General features: G+C 35.5%; 1 protein-coding gene across 49 annotated transcripts in view; it reads right to left on the bottom strand.

Moving 5' to 3' along the window:
* C14H18orf54 (chromosome 14 C18orf54 homolog) overlaps positions 1-17023 on the bottom strand; it is a 32670-nt gene that overhangs the window by 14996 nt on the left and 651 nt on the right. For 5 of the 49 annotated variants that reach the window (XM_081562190.1, XM_081562168.1, XM_081562186.1 and 2 more), the window contains exons 2-7: positions 14333-14655; positions 12294-13076; positions 11806-11956; positions 8995-9097; positions 2726-2857; positions 2228-2298 (exon numbers count right to left, since the gene is read on the bottom strand). In XM_081562190.1, the coding sequence (XP_081418316.1) occupies positions 2228-2298; positions 2726-2857; positions 8995-9097; positions 11806-11956; positions 12294-13076; positions 14333-14609 (1517 nt within the window). In that variant the 5' untranslated portion in view covers positions 14610-14655. The other 44 variants (XM_081562171.1, XM_081562170.1, XM_081562173.1 and 41 more) reach the window with 26 other exon arrangements.

The following is a 17023-nucleotide window of genomic DNA, read 5'->3' as shown; positions in this document are numbered from 1 at the left end:
TTGCGTAAAGATGATAATTTTAATATGCAAATGCATAAGACAAAACTAAGTATTATAGGGATACAAAACAAATATAACTTTGATTCGTACTAAAAGCAAAATCTTTCTGGAAAAAATAACATCTTAAGCTGTATCAGCCATTTATACTTTAGGTCCAATGAACCTTTTTCTCTGTTATTTCTAATAGGAGAACCTAAGAAAACTGAGTGTCCAGGGGGAGTAAACAGAACCCATACCAAGATCTTGGAGTTTCCTAAAGCTAATGAAAGATATTTTAATGAACTGGTTAGCAATCCAAACGGTTAGAAAGAAAATCCATTTATTTCAGGATTGGGGAGAAACACCCTAGAAAAGTAATTAAAGCACCTAAAATACAACCTATAACTTCTGCAAAAGTTGGGTTCCTTTAAAGTATGAAAAGATGACCATAATCCTCAACAGAACATTTTGCAGTCTAGTAAGAGGAATTCTGAGACTGAATTAATTTTAAGTTGTCCTTAAAACAGTCTATCTAAAGACTGAAAATAAGGGGGAGAGGGGAAATGACATGCTTTCTTCATAAATCTAAACTTACTCCTTAATACTACAAATGCCTTACTGATAATACTTTCAAAATGTAAAATAAAAGCCAAATTAAGGTTGCTTCAGCTAATTCAACAGAATCAACAGCAAAGACCCATCTAACAAAACTAGACTCTTACTCTCTAAAATTGGCATTCTGTAGACAAGATTACTGATGGTCTAAGCTAGAAAAAAGTTATTACTATAAAAAAAATTATAGAAAATGGTAAAAGCACCTGTACAATCAGTATCAATTTTTGTGGTTAATTACGTATGGTTCAGAGTTCATTTCCAAAAAGAAAAACATCTTCTGGGCTATGTGCTTTAACTTAGAAAATACACTTAAGTCTTGTGACACAAGTTCAATATCAATGCTTTTAAGAACTCTGGAAAGCTTGAGGTCATCTACTTTAAATTTTAAAGCAGAACGAGGTCTTTATCCAAGGATAATCAATTGAGGCACTGCACGGAGACTAAAGGATAATGCATCACCATCATTAATCAGAGAGTATTAGGAACACAGACTGTAGAATCTGTCTGGTTTGAATTCCAGTGCTGTTTTACTAGCCAGGCAGCCTTGGGCAAGTTATTTTATTACTTGATCTGTATTATGAAGCAAATAATAGTACTTACCTCACAGGGTTGTAAAAATCACATGAATTACATACAAAAGCACTAAGAACACTGATGCTTGGTAAATGTTCAATAAAGGTTAGTTATTAGGATCATTACTCACTGAATGCTATTAGATATGAAACATCATAGCCAAGCTATGGCAAGCAACAAAGAAAGAGGCATTATTTCTACCTAGAATAGAGGCAGAAATTCATATTTTTTAAAGTATGAAAACAAAAATGATATACATATCTTTCTCACGACAATTATAAATTTACATGTCTACTGTTTCACTTTTCCACTGCTTCCTTACATAAGAGAATCCTAAGCAATTCTGAAAGGACAAAAGGTAGTCAGTATTTGTCTAGTCCACTTACAGCCAAGCAAAATAATGTTACAAAGTAAAAAATTTTAATCTTAGCGTTTACTAAGCTGCGTATTCCATCTTTTGAGGGCACTTCATAGTCACACAACCAAATCCATAAAACATAACCTTCTCTTCTATATCATGACTATAGGAAAGAACTGCATTCTTTCCAACCTTTAAGATAATGTAACTAAGAAAATAACTAGATTAACACCTTAGGGCATTTGGACCTATCTTTACATCCAGGACAATATATTCAGTTTAGATTTCTGTGGAGGTATATCAAACAATGATACAATTATTTATCTCTTCTAGAGAAAACACATGACAACACATTCCAAGCACAAGCTGTTCTTCCAGAATATCCGCACCAATGCTCTCTCAAACTGTTGATATTACTCGGAAAGGAAAAATAAAATTTCTCCAGGCCATTCACATCTATTATATTTTAAGTGTCCAGTTATCTCATTAAGCCCTAAGAATATTTTAAATAGAAAATAGCACACATTTAAGAGAAAAATCTCAGGGTTAAACAACATGCTCCAGGAAGCTTAAATATACCTAGTACATTTCTTCCTTCTTAGAGCTACTTAATTCCATCCTGTAACCTTCTGATTTCAATCAAAGCAATGACTAAAACAGATTTGTATTCATAACATACTCAGAAATTAAGAGAACACTTACTTTTGAAGTGACCTAGTAATAGGAGCCATACTTTCCTTCAACTGTAATTTAGAGAGATCATCTTCTGAGATCTATTATTGAAAACACCAAATATAATGAAATAGTGAAAATATTATATAATTACAAACTTAAATGCTATTTAATGTGTGATTAATAAGAACACATTAAAAATATTGTCTGTATTCCCAAGGAAATAAATCTAGTAAATAATTTTCAGTAAAGCTTAAATATATATACTTTTAATTCTACAAATATAACTTTATTTTGCAACGGTCCTAAAGTATGCCTCTAAATTAAAAAAACAGATTATATGAACAGTTATGTGTCATTCATGAATGAATGTTTAATAAATGCTGTTCAGGTTTGTTCACTATATACCATGCTTATTAACATAAAACTAGAGGGAAAACTACAAAAAGGTCTAGGAGGAAATCGTATCCTTCACAGATCCCAATTTGCATTCACAGATTTCACTTCATAAATTAAGTTTATGCTTACTTGTTTAATTTCTCCTTTTGGCTCTGCAGTTTTATTCTGATTGAAACTTTCTTGCACTGCCTGAAGATTAAATAACATTTGCTTCAGGGCCTCAACAGGTCCATGATGTTTCCCTCCAGAAAGGGTACAGCTCTAAAGTTAAAACACATGAATAATGAACCACTCAAATTCATCAGGGGAAAAGTTATATTCTGCATTATTTCCCCACAGTATAAAATCAATGCAAAATCCAAATAATACATGTCAATAAAGTGTTTCACTAAATCAAAACTGTAACTTAACCTTCTCTTACCCATTCCCCAGATGGAGTCACTTAAAGACAATCATTTTTAAAATGTTGGCATACCCTTTCTAGTCCTTGTTATTTTACAATGAACGGTGCATGTTTACATATTGCAACACATTCATTTACCACGTTTAAAATCATAGATTTTTACAATTGAAAGGTCCTTAGAGAGCAGGTAAGCCAACATGCTCCTTTCAAGTGTGTAAATGAAGCTGATTATCAACTGAACAAGAACTAGCATTTCAAATACACGATGGTGTACTCTTCATTCTAAGGAAGGAAATTCTGATACAACATGGATGAACCTTGACGACATTACACTAAATGAAATAAGTCAGTAACAAAAAGAAAAATACAGTATGATTCATCTTATACTATGCTATGGATTGAATTTGCATCCTCCCCGCCTCAGCCCCACCCCGGAATTCATGACAAAACCTAACTCTGAATGTGGCTGTATTGAGAGATAGGGCTATGAAGAGGTAATTAAGTTAAGCGGGTCATAAAGGTGGGACCCTGATAACCAGAAGATTAAGAGGCCAAGGAAAGGCCATGTGAGGACACAGTGGAAAGATGGTTTGTCTGCAAGTTAGGGAAAGGGCCTTCACCAGTAAAATAATAAGTTAGCATCTTGATCTTAGATAATTCCACCTCCAAAACTGTGAGAACTGAATATCTGTTGTTTAAGCCACCTAGCCTATGGCATTTTGTTATGGCAGCCTCAGCAGACTAAAACATACATGGTTTCCAGAAAAATCAACTTTATCAAGAGAAAGGAGAACGGTGCCAGTAGAGGGTAGTAAACAGGCATGGGGGTAAAGAGGCATGGGTAGTTAGGTGTTTAATGAGTACAGAGTTTCAGTGGGTAAAGATGAAAAAGTCCTAGCAACAGATAGACGTGATGGGTACACAACAATGTAAAGATACTCACTGCACAGAACTATACACTATCCCCTTAAAAATGGTCAAAATGCTATGAATACTTGACCAAAATTTTAAAAAAGAAGAAAAAGAAATGACATAAGGATTCAGTTTGGTTTATACTCCTACAATCTTGGAGACAGCACTTGAGGCGTTATCTCTAAATGATCTGCATCCAGTCACTGGTTTAGAAGAAATTCTAGTTGCCTAATGCTAACATAAAAGTTACAAAAGCTTGCCTCCGAAATTTGGTGTCTGCCTTGAGTGAACTTTTCAGGCAAAATTGTGGTCAGAGTACCAAAAACAAGAAAACTAAAAAAACAGATTATATGAACAGTTATGTGTCATTCATGAATGAATGTTTAATAAATGCTGTTCAGTACGTTTGATAGAATTTGTTCTGAGACTTGGTATTAAATCCTGGTAGTGAATGCCTCTGAGTACATCTTTTGGTACAGCTTTGACTCTTAGAACTATAGTATTGTTTCACATATTCAAAAAACAACATTTTAAACCACACAAAATGTGGGAATAACCCAATTTACACAATAAAAAAATGACCTAACAGTATTACAAATGAACAACATGACCACACTGAAAGGAGTTGAGCAGAAAATAATTAAACAAGGTAACTTTGGAAAAGAATACTTTGACTGGATATCGTACGGCTAAAGACAAAAAGTGTGTGTGTGTGTTAGTCGCTCAGTCGTGTCTGACTCTTTGAGACCCCATGGACTATAGCCCAGCAGGCTCCTCTGCCCATGGGATTCTCCAGGCAAGAATACTGGAGTGGGCTGCCATTTCCTTCTCCAGGGGATCTTCCCAATCCAGGGATCAAACCAACGTCTCCTGCATTGCAGGCAGATTCTTTACCATCTGAGCTACTAGGGAAGCCTCAAAGACAAAAAGAATCACACGCAACAATATAACTTAGCAGGTAAATCTATTTCTTACAGCAATTCTGAAACTATGCATATGCTAAGACTGAAAAAAAACAAGTAAATTATAGATAATAAGAGCAGAGATTCTTACCAGAGGAGAAAGGAGTTACAAATAAAGAACAGAAAGGGCTAAAACTAATACTGTGGTACTGAACTGGAATTAGTATTAGTATGAACTCATGATTTTATACCTACACATAAAGTATATTAATACATATATAAATAGATATAGAAATATGTATACGTGTATATGTGGGTTAGTAAACATGTTTTCTAAGTCCGTCTGCTGAGAAAGTCTAGCATAAAGAACAACCCAGGAGCAATAAGCACACCTCGTGCCTAGATCTTAGTTTCTAAACACAGTTTTCAAATAAAAAGAAACCATGGCTCCTCAGAGAAGTCCTCAAAAAATGATAGGGACATGTCAAAAGGACACAAGAGCCAGCCTGAAGCAACTCTTATGGCCTAAACTGGAACAATTAAAGCAACAAAATATTATATTGTAAACCTAGAAAATAATACCAGGTTTCCCCGGTAGCTCAGACCGTGAAGAGTCTGCCTGCAGTGTGGGAGATCCAGGTTCAATCCCTGGGTAGGGAAGATGCCCTGGAGAAGGAAATGGCAACCCACTCCAGTATTCTTGCTTGGAAAATCCCATGGGCGGAGGAGCCTGGCAGGTTACAGTCCATGGGGTCACAAAGAATCGGACACGACTGAGCAACTTCACTTTCACTTTTCGTTCTTTCAAACCTAGAATTAAATATCTGTAAGTCCCCAGATTTAGAGAACGAATTTATGGTTACTAGGGGGATTGGGGGGGGGGTGTGTTGGGGGGGAGGGATAGTTAGGGAGTTTGGATGGACATGTCCACACTGTATTTAAATCAGATAACCAACAAGGCCCTAGTGTACAGCACAGGGCACTCTGCTTAGTGTACGTAACAGCCTGGATGGAGGGGAATTGGGGGGAGAATGGATACGTGTATATATGGCTGAGTCCCTTTGCCGTTCACCTGAAACTTTCACAATATTGCTAATCAGCTATACCCCAATATAAAATAAAGTTTTAAAAAATCTGAGTCCCAATAAAAACAGTTGAATAAATGGGGAGGGAGGAAGAGCTCATTACACAAGAATTTCAACAAATAATTCAGATGAAAAAACAAGATCCACCAATGATGCTAAAAACAGTGGATGGAAGTTTGAGACTATTAACAGTTGCATAGTCTCATAGCATCTCCCCTAAGATATTATTATAAGAGGAAACTGTAATTTTACTAAAGAGAAAGCCAGTAGGCACCACATGTTCAAGACTAATATCAGTACTAACATATTATTATAGTTTTATCTATAATAAATATAAACTATCTATAAATAAATATAAAAATAAATTTCTACAATAATTATATATTATTGTTATCAGTATACTGCTCTGGACTGAATGTGTGTGCCCCCTACAAATCAAATGTGCAATTTGAATTAATCCCAACGTGACGGCACTTTGAGGAGGGGCTTCTAGGAAGTAACTAGGTCATGAAGGTGGAATTCTCATGACCAGGATTAGAGCCCTTATAGGAAAAGACAGAGAAAGCTTGCTCCCTCTTTGCTTTCTGCCACATGAGGATACAAGATGGCCACCTGAAAACTAGGAAGCAGGATCTCACCAGACACCTTCATCTGAACTTCTCAGCCTCCAGAAACATGAGAAATAAATGTCTGTTGTTTAAGCCACTTGGTCTATGGCATATTTACTACAGCAGCCTGAACTAAGACACATTATCAATATTATCAATGACATCATGACCCCTCTGATATGATGCACTGAGAAGGGCACAGCATTATTTCTGTTGCATTCTTACCAAAAGTTCATAACCCCATTCTAATCATGAGAAAACTTCAGATAAACCCCACTGAGGAACGGTCTACAGAAAAAAACCAACTCACCATTAAGTCTTCAAAAGTGTCAAGATCATGACAGACAAGACTGAGGAATTGTCAAGACTGAAGCAGATTGAGGAGATATGACAACTAAATGCAATGCTAGATCTTGCAACAGGACACTGGCAGGAAAACTGGTGAAATCAGAATAAGGTCTGTGGTTTAAGTAACAATATTATGCCAATGTGAAAATTACACTACAGTCAGTGAGATGTTAACATTAGGGAAGCTGAGAGAAGGGTGACAGGAACTGTATTATTTTTGCAATCTTCTATAAATTTTGAACTATTTAAAAATTAAAAAACACAGCGGTAGTGAGGTGGTGTGTGTGTAAAGGCAGAAGAAAAGGAATTGGCTGGTTAGTATTTAATGGTCACCCATCTCAAACTTTAGAAAATTTATGCAGATCTGTTCCTCTACCAGGGTTCACTTCAACTAAGTAAACTGTACCACCCACTGCTTTAGTTGCTTGGCTCAAATATCTTGGGACTCACCCTTTGAATCTTCTGTCTCCATCCTACCCAGTCACCTAAAGAACACATCACAAGTCTTAACTATTTCTGACCACTTCTAACGCTCCCACCTAACCCAAGTCTTTACAATCCCTATTCTGGAAGATGGCTAAAGCCTCCTAACTGGGTTCCTTGTCCTTCCCCAGCTCCTCTCAAGTCTATGTTCCATACCATTGCCACTTTGTATTTTAAAATGTAGATCTGATCATTTCATTCCTCCAGAGTCCTCCAGGCACTTTTCACCTCACTTAAAATGTAAAATCTTCATTCCATTGCTTACATACCTACACGATCTGACTCCTGGTTACCATCTTATCTCTTAACCATTCTTCCTTGCTCATTCTGACTGAGCTATACTGACTGGACTTGATTTTCCTTAAACATTTTTCTGCCTTGGGGTTTCTGCACTTACTATTCCCTCTAAACAAAAAGTTATTTCCCTATGAGTACATATATGGCTTATTCACTCATTTTAGGTTTTGGTGCCAACATCGTCTCACAAGAGAGGCTGTTCCAACCCACTCCAGCCCTCGTTTCTCTACCTCAATCAATTTTTCTTCACATCTTTAAGACTCTCCTTTATATGCGGGCTTCCCAGGTGGCACAATGGTGTAAAGAATCCATCCGCCAATGCAGGAGACACAGGTTCAATCCCTGAATTGGGAAGATCCCCTGGAGTAGGAAATAGCACCCCACTCCAGTATTCTTGCCTGAGAAACCCCATGGACAGAGGAGCCTGGTGGGCTGTAGTTCATGGGGTTGCAAAGAGTCAGACACAACTGAGCACAGCACTTATATATTATTGTTTGTTGTTGTTATTCAGTCACCATTACCTATTTCATTTTGATACAGAGCCTCTGTCCAACTTGGAATAAAAAATCCAAGAGGCAAGGATTCTTCTCTTACTCACTATTAGGAATACAATTTCTAGAAAAGTGTTTGGTACCCAAATATCTGGCAAATAAAGATTTGATAATTAAGTTTCACTTACCCAGCATTTGCTATAGTATCTTTAATTAGAGCACTAAGGTCAGACATATTCTGACAACCTCTACTTTCTCTAGTAAATTTCACTAAAGGAAAAGATATATATTAAAATTTTTAGCTAATTTTTGTCTGGAATGTTCAGTCTCTCAAATGTTCCAGATGTTAGTATCTCAAAAGTGTATTCAATATTTAACAGCCATGAATTAAAATTCTAAATCATATTATAACCATTCCTTATGTACATATATAAACATTTATACTTTACTTCAGGATTACTTGCAAGATGTACATGTGTTGATTTTATAAAGCTGGGTAATAAGTTTCCCATTTTAAATTAAACAGATGTATAATTCTATCTTAGAAACACAATTCTCAATAAGCAACTGCCCTATGGGAAAATATAATTTTCTCTATAAGGCTGTTTTACATGTTTTCCAGGAAAAAAAAAAAGAAACCGTTGTAATGACAATTTAGGCTCCCCAGAGAGTTCAATCCCAGGTCCCTCTACTTCAGAATACTAAAATTATCAGTAATTCTAGGAGTGATGGTCTTAAGGATATGTGTTGAGGAAGAGAGGATTTGAGCCATTTTTTGTTTTATAATATCCAAATAACTTAGAAATTAGTATCTATAAATGAGTCATAAATATTCCTTTAATAAGATAAAAAGATTTAATGTCACCCACCTGATTATCATCATTTAAAAAATCTTCAAGGAATTCATTAGCATACTTTGTCTTTGGAAGTTGTTGAGGACTATCATTAGTGTTAACAGGAACAGGAGATTTGCTAGGATTTAAAGATACAAGACAGCATATAAGCTCCCAGTTGATAAAAATTAGACAGTATATAACTGACAGTTATCATTTAAAATGGTGAGCATGAAGTAACCATTATAGATAGGATTCCTATGGACGTTGCTTGATAATTCCTTCATCTTCTCCCTAAACTTCTTCCTTCATCGCTCCCTATCTCCTTGTTTCTCCTGTAAAGCTTTAAGGAAAAATATAAAGAAACTGAAGACATTAGTCTTTAATTAAATAAATGAGCCTTCAAATATACGTATCCTCCAAAAGCTCATTTGTTTGAAACAAGCAGTACATTTTTTCCAATTAAACATTTTTGGTTACTCAATATTAACACACAAAGCCCCCACAAATTTATAAGTTTCTATTAAGATGGAACTACATGCTTCTTCTACATTAAAGCAACAGGACAGACTTCTGGCACTAAGGACAGATTAAAGTGGGAGAAGGATTAATTCTGAAATTAAAATTCCTGAGTTCAAATCCCAATCCCATTCATTGTATGACTTCACAAAACTTTATCTTCACTTCAGTTTCTACATTTGCAGTCCTTCTTATCTCATGGTACTACATAAATTTAACTCTCCGTATCTGGGACATTTAAAAGAAGTTCAATAGATAAAAGTTTTTTTATGTTCAAGGGGAAGAAAACTGCATCCTCAGCAAAAGTAAAAATTTTCTCAAAACCAAATTCCACTAGCTGCAGAGAATAAAGAAACTCCTTCTCTGTCTCTCATTTATGTATCAGTATATGTTTCTAACTCAAGTACTCACATATCTAAGACTCTTAAAACACTTAAACATCATAATGTAAATTTTTTTCTCAGTAATTAGCAGCTCTTCATTATTCACTCATTTGATTTGTCATTTACTATGAAATTTTTCTTGTTCCCAAGTAGTTTTTCCTCCCATTCTTTACCAAAGAGTTTATACATCCACCAGCTAGCATCAAAAAAGCATTTATCTAAATTATAAAAGATAAGTGCTGGATACATATGGAATCATCATACTATTCCTCTACTTTTGTATTTGTTTGACATTTTCTATTACAGAAAGTTAAACCAAAAAAAACAAATACAAAAACAATTTTCTGGCTGTGGTTAATCAATCTTTTAGTACACTATTATCTAGCCAATTTTGTTTTTGATGACAGACTGATAATAATTTGTCAGTATCACACTGAAGTCAGATCTATTCCTTCTTATCACACCATCAATAATTTTATGTAAAACATACCCATCATCATATGATGGTACTAGGGCAAACCATTAACGATAATTACACAAGTCAGAAGTCGTAGTATCTAATTACAAAATACATTTAGTATATTCAAAAACTTTACTCAATTTAAGCACCTCTGATATTTGCTCACTGTATGCTGCTAAGTCACTTCAGTCGTGTCCGACTCTGTGCGACCCCACAGACGGCAGCCCACCAGGCTCCGCCATCCCTGGGATTCTCCAGGCAAGAATACTGGAGTGGGTTGCCATTGCCTTCTCCAATGCATGAACGGGAAAAGTGGAAGTGAAGTTGCTCAGTCGTGTCCGACTCTTAGCGATAGGATTTTATAAGTACAGATACAATACAACCAACTGATAAAATAATAAGAAATTAGTAAATATAAAAAATAAGAGAACTGTAAGAATTAAGTGAGCTAATTATTAATCCTAGTTTTTTTTTTTAAGACATTAATGAACCAACAGTTGAGAAATGAAGCTGAACAAACAAAAAATATTCTGGATGATCATCATCACTATTACTATTTACAAGGGAGCATCATAAATCAGAAACTGTCCCAAGTACCTTATATTTATTTTCTAATCAACTGAATCCTCACAACCCCAAAGCAGAAATTACCTGTACAAAATCTCAGCAAGGGAATGACAGAGTCAAGATTCCAAACTGCAATTACAGTCATTGTCCACATTTAAGAAAGTAAGACACTCAACTGAGAAGTAATCAAAGAAGGAGTCAGGAAATAAACTCTAACAGAACGAAGGTTTAGACAACTGAAGATATTAAATTATCAGAGCCTAGGACAGGATGTAGGATTACAAAGAATGCATTTCTAACATGGAATTAATATCACTAAGAAAAGAAGCTTTCCTACCTAAACTCTAGATTCTTCCTCTACACTCACATTCATGGGTAAACACTTTTTAAATTATTCTGAGCAACTTTATCACAGAAAGGTTTAGCACACAAATGAAAACACTCTTAGAAACTTCAAACATTTACCATACAATAAATTGCACCATCATTTATGGAAAATAATGATGGAAAAATATTAAAATGTAAATGAAGAGAAATGAATGTTCTAAAATATAGAGAATATAGAGGGAGAAAAAACTTAAAAGTAAAAAAAGAAAGTAGTAAAATTTTAATAGCCTTCTCCATTGACAAAATAGTTGCTTTTGGTTCTAATTCCTCCTATTAAACATATATCTTTATAGTGCAACAAAAGGATCATATAACAAAGACCAAAGTTATATAAGGTACCTAAAGTTATCACCATCTTGTGGTAACTAATGAAAAATGCAATCTAAAGCAAACAACACTGAAAGTTATGCTCTATAAAAATACCATGATACTACCATTGTTAATTATCATTAAGTTACTGAAAGTTTAAATCAGATGTACACACGGCATTCTTCATTTGGAAAACTGAATAGTTGCTCTATTTTAACTTACAAAGTAACAGGAATATTTTCCCATGATCTTTCCGCTTCAAGTTTATCTAACGAACAAGGACTATCATCCTTTTTCATAGACTTGGGTAATTCTTCAGTACAATGCTCTAGATTTCTCTTGGCCTTCAGGATAAGCAGTTCAATTTTGTCACCTAATTTAAAAGATTACATTAATTCTTTTTAAGAAAAGAAATAAATGCAAAGCATAGTAAAATCTTATAAAGGCAACAAGAATTTACAGTATTTGGAATATAAATATATCCACAATAGCAAGCTATGTTAAAATGTGACATTTGTTGTGACACAAAGAAAAAAGTAAAGACACTTTTCTAGTCACAGACTACTACATAAAGGTCATAAGAGTTCAAAACAGAAATACCACTTGAGCATTATATCAAGGATATAACAGATCCTAGATGCTAGGTCAAATTTACAGCACTTTCTTTGGTTCTTAAAAACAGTAAAAACACAAAAAAACAGAACAATTACCACTGAATGGCTTTTTGGACCCTGGAAGAAGTGGATTCTCACACAGATATTGGCTAGGTTCAGGACCACATTTATATTCATTCAGTAATCCTTTATCCTCACTCAAAGAATGTGAAATGTTTGAAGGTTCAAAGGAATATTCAAAACAATCTAATTTATTCATTAGCCGAGAAGTTCTCTGTGCCTGGTAACTATGCCTAGGAGAACATTGATCTTCTTTAAATATTTGATATATTCTTTGACTATCTGTATCAGATAACAAGTCTTGATTGTAGAGCCAGACTGGGTACTTGAAGTCCGGTATACTAGTTATCCCTGAAACATTAAGGTCAGACTTCTGGCTAGTGAGCCATCTTGGGTAATTCTTTTCAAGATTGTGTTCTGAGCTGTCCCTAAAAGATAATTTTTTAGAAAAAGATAAGGATGGTACAGAAATGCTTTTATTAGCCTTATTCATGAGTTTTGGGTTTTTTAGCCTACCACATTGCTTTCGTTTTATATTTGTGTATACAACTGGGGTAACTAAGTTATCCTTGCCCTGGAGAGCAGCTGGTTCTTGAAAATTCTGATTCTTTTCTCTGTCAGATGAACTCAGTCTTCCAATGTGTTTCCTGTTTTTCTTGCTACTTCCGTGACCTGATCCAAAATAAGTGAAAGAAAATGATCCATCTGCCGGAAGCTTTAACAGATCATCAGTTGTTAGACTAATCGAGTCTATGTCATTAAGAGTCTGTCCTCTATAGGATAAGGATAAATGTCTTTTGTCATCCAGATTTTCAAAACCTGAAAAACAAAGCAGAGTTCTGTTTATCTTCCTGTATCACATATAAAAATACTTCATAATATTCAACAGTAAATGAGAATTAAGAATCATGTTTGCCGTTTTTCCTTAATCTTTACTCAAGCGTTGATTAAAAGCTTGAAAGATATAGGTTGATTTAATAGGATATGTTTTCCTTCACATCTCTTCAATTTAACTACTTGCTACACTTTTTTCTCTCCAGCCTCCTAAATATTCTCATATTCTTTAATTTACAGTTTCTTCATCTAGACACACCCAATGCACTAACACACTCACATGAATACTGGTTACTCAACCGGCTGCAACACAGGAAAAAACCGAAGTCATTAAACTAGGTGAAAAAATAATTTGCTTTCTCGCTTGCTAACCCTGAAACAGCATTAACACACACAGAAGAGCTGTTCTAATTCTCCTCTTCTGGAATATACTGCCCACTTTTTTCTAACAGTTGATGCAAACTTTTCTCACCCTAGAGGTCAGTCAAGTGTTAACTGGGTTATCAACAGATGCATTTTCCGAACTTGTCTTCATGGACCTCGAAACCATGCTGTGCTGTGCTTAGTCACTCAGTCGTGTCCAACTCTTTCCAACCCCATGGACTGCAGCCTGCCAGGCTCCTCCGTGCATGGGGATTCTCTAGGCAAGAACAGTGGAGTGGGTTGCCACGTCCTCTTCCAGGGGATCTTCCCAACCAAGGGATTGAAACCAGGTCTCCCACATTGCAGGTGGAATCTTGACTGACTGAGCCACCAGGGAAGCCCCAATGGACCAAGGAAAAATCCTTAACATTCTGTGAATGTTACTGCCCCACGGAATACAGACAAGGAAAACTAACACAGCCCTATCCTCTCAACTGAACTGATCAAGTATAAATTCTGAAAAGGCTGCAATTTGTTTTAAGTCATTAAGCTAGGTAATGAAAGCTAGAATCACCAAGTCAATGCTCTTTCCATTACACTGTAACAGAACGGCTTAAGGGTTTAGAATCAGCCATCTGCTATTACTAGTTGCATTTTATGACCTTCTACTCCCAAGTCAAAAGAGGATCTTTACCCCAAAACTCCAGAGAACCAAAAAATCACAGAATCATTTAAGAAATATATACAGATCTCAACATTACAAGTCATTTTTTACTCCAAAAGAACAAAATAAAGCATCTAGTTTTCTAAGACTACTATACATCTCTCAAAATGCTTTAAATCAATAGGTAAAAAGAAAACAAAGGATAAAAGCATACCATTGTTTGCTTTACAAATGTAGTTGGAGAATTCCGGCATATTAGTAGAACATCTATCAATGTTAATCTTTCCAGTGCTTGCATCAAGACACATTTGGCTTAGATCAAAATCATCAATATAGGCCTGTAGAGCCTGAGATGCAGAACTGTACAGTTTATCCTTATACTGAAAAGAGCCAGAGTTAGAGGAATTACTGCCACTCAGATTGCAGCTTAACAAAGAAGATACTGAAGATTGCCGAGAACAAACTCTGTGTTTTGTATTTGATTTTGCCATGGCTTCCTCAAAATTGGTTATTTCTATTCATTTCTCCTAAAAACAACTATAATACAAAAAGAAAAGATTAAAGTTCCAGTTAAAATGAGTAATAGTCCACACACAGAGAAATTACTAAATTTGTATAAACTTTTTACAACTTTAAAAGATAAAACCCATTATTTGTAAATTATTTTTAGGCAATACATATTGTATATTTTCCATTTTAATTACTGTAAATTCTTTCATCATCGATTTAGAAAACATGTATTGAGCACCTAATGTATGCCTGGAATTATATATACAAAAATCATCTGATGAGTGATGCAAGGAGCTCAGATCTGCTGCTCTGTGATAATCTAGAGGGATGGGAGGGGGTGAAACGTGGGAGTGGATTTAAGGAGGGGACATACCTATGGCTGATTCATGTTGATATATGGCAGAAACCAACACAATATTGTAAGGTAATTATTCTCCAACTAAAAACAAATTTTTAAAAAAATCATCTAAGACTATATAGAAAGTGCCAAGGGAAGAATACTCACTTTTTTAAAGTCCTGTAAACTACTGATGTAGTCTTTTCTTATGCTGATATACTCTGTGACATCACAATACATAACATTCCCCTATACAAAATATTGTTCAACTCATAAGCCCACCACCATATACTACACACAGTAGGTACCTGATAAATTTTTAAAAGGCATCAAATGACATAGTTGAGACAAGGAAAAATGGAGACTAATTATCCACTTTCAACTTTAAATGCCAATATGTAACTTTAGGCAACCTTTTCCCCCAAGACTTGAGTAAACAAAATAATTTACAACATTCATCGATAAAGAAATAAACTGCAAGTCTTACCATGAAATAAGCTGGCAAAATGCTCTTTTCCTAAAATAATGCAGTTTTAACAATCCTTTTCTGACATTCGTGTTTTGATACTACCCTATTTTCAATTCTCATGTAAAACAGATTCAGCCCACCTGTTCAGTCACCTGTTAAGGAGACTTAACAGTATGGAAAAATTGCCTCAATGCACTCATCTTTTTTTCCATTATTAAAATTGAGAGAATTTCAGTCTACATTAATATAGCAACAACAGTATCTATATTTGAAAACCTAAGAAGTAACAGAATGAACAAGCACTACTTCAGTAAATAATATGACATTCTTTTAGAATTAAATCAATGGATTTTCTTAAGCAAAAATGAAAGCTTAATGTCTAGGACTTATCATATGCTATGATATTATAACATGTTTCAGTTCAGTTCAGCCGCTCAGTCATGTCCGACTCTTTGCAACCCCATGAACTGCAGCATGCCAGGCCTCCCTGTCCATCACCAACTCCCGGAGTTTACTCAAACTCACATCCATTGAGTCGGTGATGCATCCAATCATCTCATCCTCTGTCGTCCCCATCTCCTCCCGCCCTCAATCGGGAGTTATAATTTTGGGAATGTTTAAGTTATAACCATTTTTAATGTAATCTTAGTAACTGTCAAATTTGATTTTAGAACACTGAGAAAGCCTTCAGTTTAAGAAGAAAAGAGAAAAAGGTCAGAGTTGACAGTAGTCAGCTGAAGCTTCAGTAGAACGTAAGATAATTGTTATTTCCCTGAATGCTCTGATACTACTGGTATATCTTCTAAAGACTGGCTAGACCAAGTCAGCTTTGCCCTTTCTTCACCCCTCTAACGATTTTAAATCTTCTCAATATTGCTTGGATGACAAACCTGACCAAATGTTTCCTCCCTTATTCCAACACAGCACAGGTTACCGATTTTATATTTTATTTTACAAAATCTTAAAAATAAAAACAAAACCCTAAAAGGGAAAGCTGTTGGATTACAGTTCTCAGTGAGTGGGTAACAACATTTATCTTAATTGACAGGAAGCAAAAAGAAAACCCACGACTGAATTATTACTGTACAAAGTTTCCAAAAGTACACAAAAGAAGAAAGTTTAAGTCAACTCCTGGGCCCCCATCATTCTGCATCAATGACCAACACAACCACACTCTTTATCCACCCACTTCTCAAGTCCGCCACAGAATTATTTGGAAGCAAAGTCGCTGTCTCTTACTGTTTCTTCCGTAAACATTTCAGCATGACGCTCCACAAGGAAATCCATCATTCCGACGAATAGAATGTTGAAACGAGTGGCCAATGGTTTCAACTACCTTTGATTCAAACGCAGAACGTACAGCGTTAAACAACCAACATGGTTATTACCTCACAGGAAATGAACAACGACTCAACGGCTCTGTGATTTATGTTTGGAAAATGAACGTGTTTGTTGTTGACGCAAAAACAAGACTTAATGACCCTGGAATGCGAAGATCGCTGGCGCCCCTGCTGAGGGGCATCTCCGGGTTCAAAGCTTGCGCCCTGAATTAACTAGAACACACCTCCCTCGGGGATTCCAGCATCCCC

Source organism: Giraffa tippelskirchi, chromosome 14, assembly GCF_054371585.1.
Source record: "Giraffa tippelskirchi isolate mGirTip1 chromosome 14, T2T-mGirTip1v1.2.pri, whole genome shotgun sequence".
Classification (NCBI taxonomy): Eukaryota; Metazoa; Chordata; class Mammalia; order Artiodactyla; family Giraffidae; genus Giraffa; species Giraffa tippelskirchi.
This window is presented reverse-complemented; position numbering and strand designations above follow the sequence as displayed.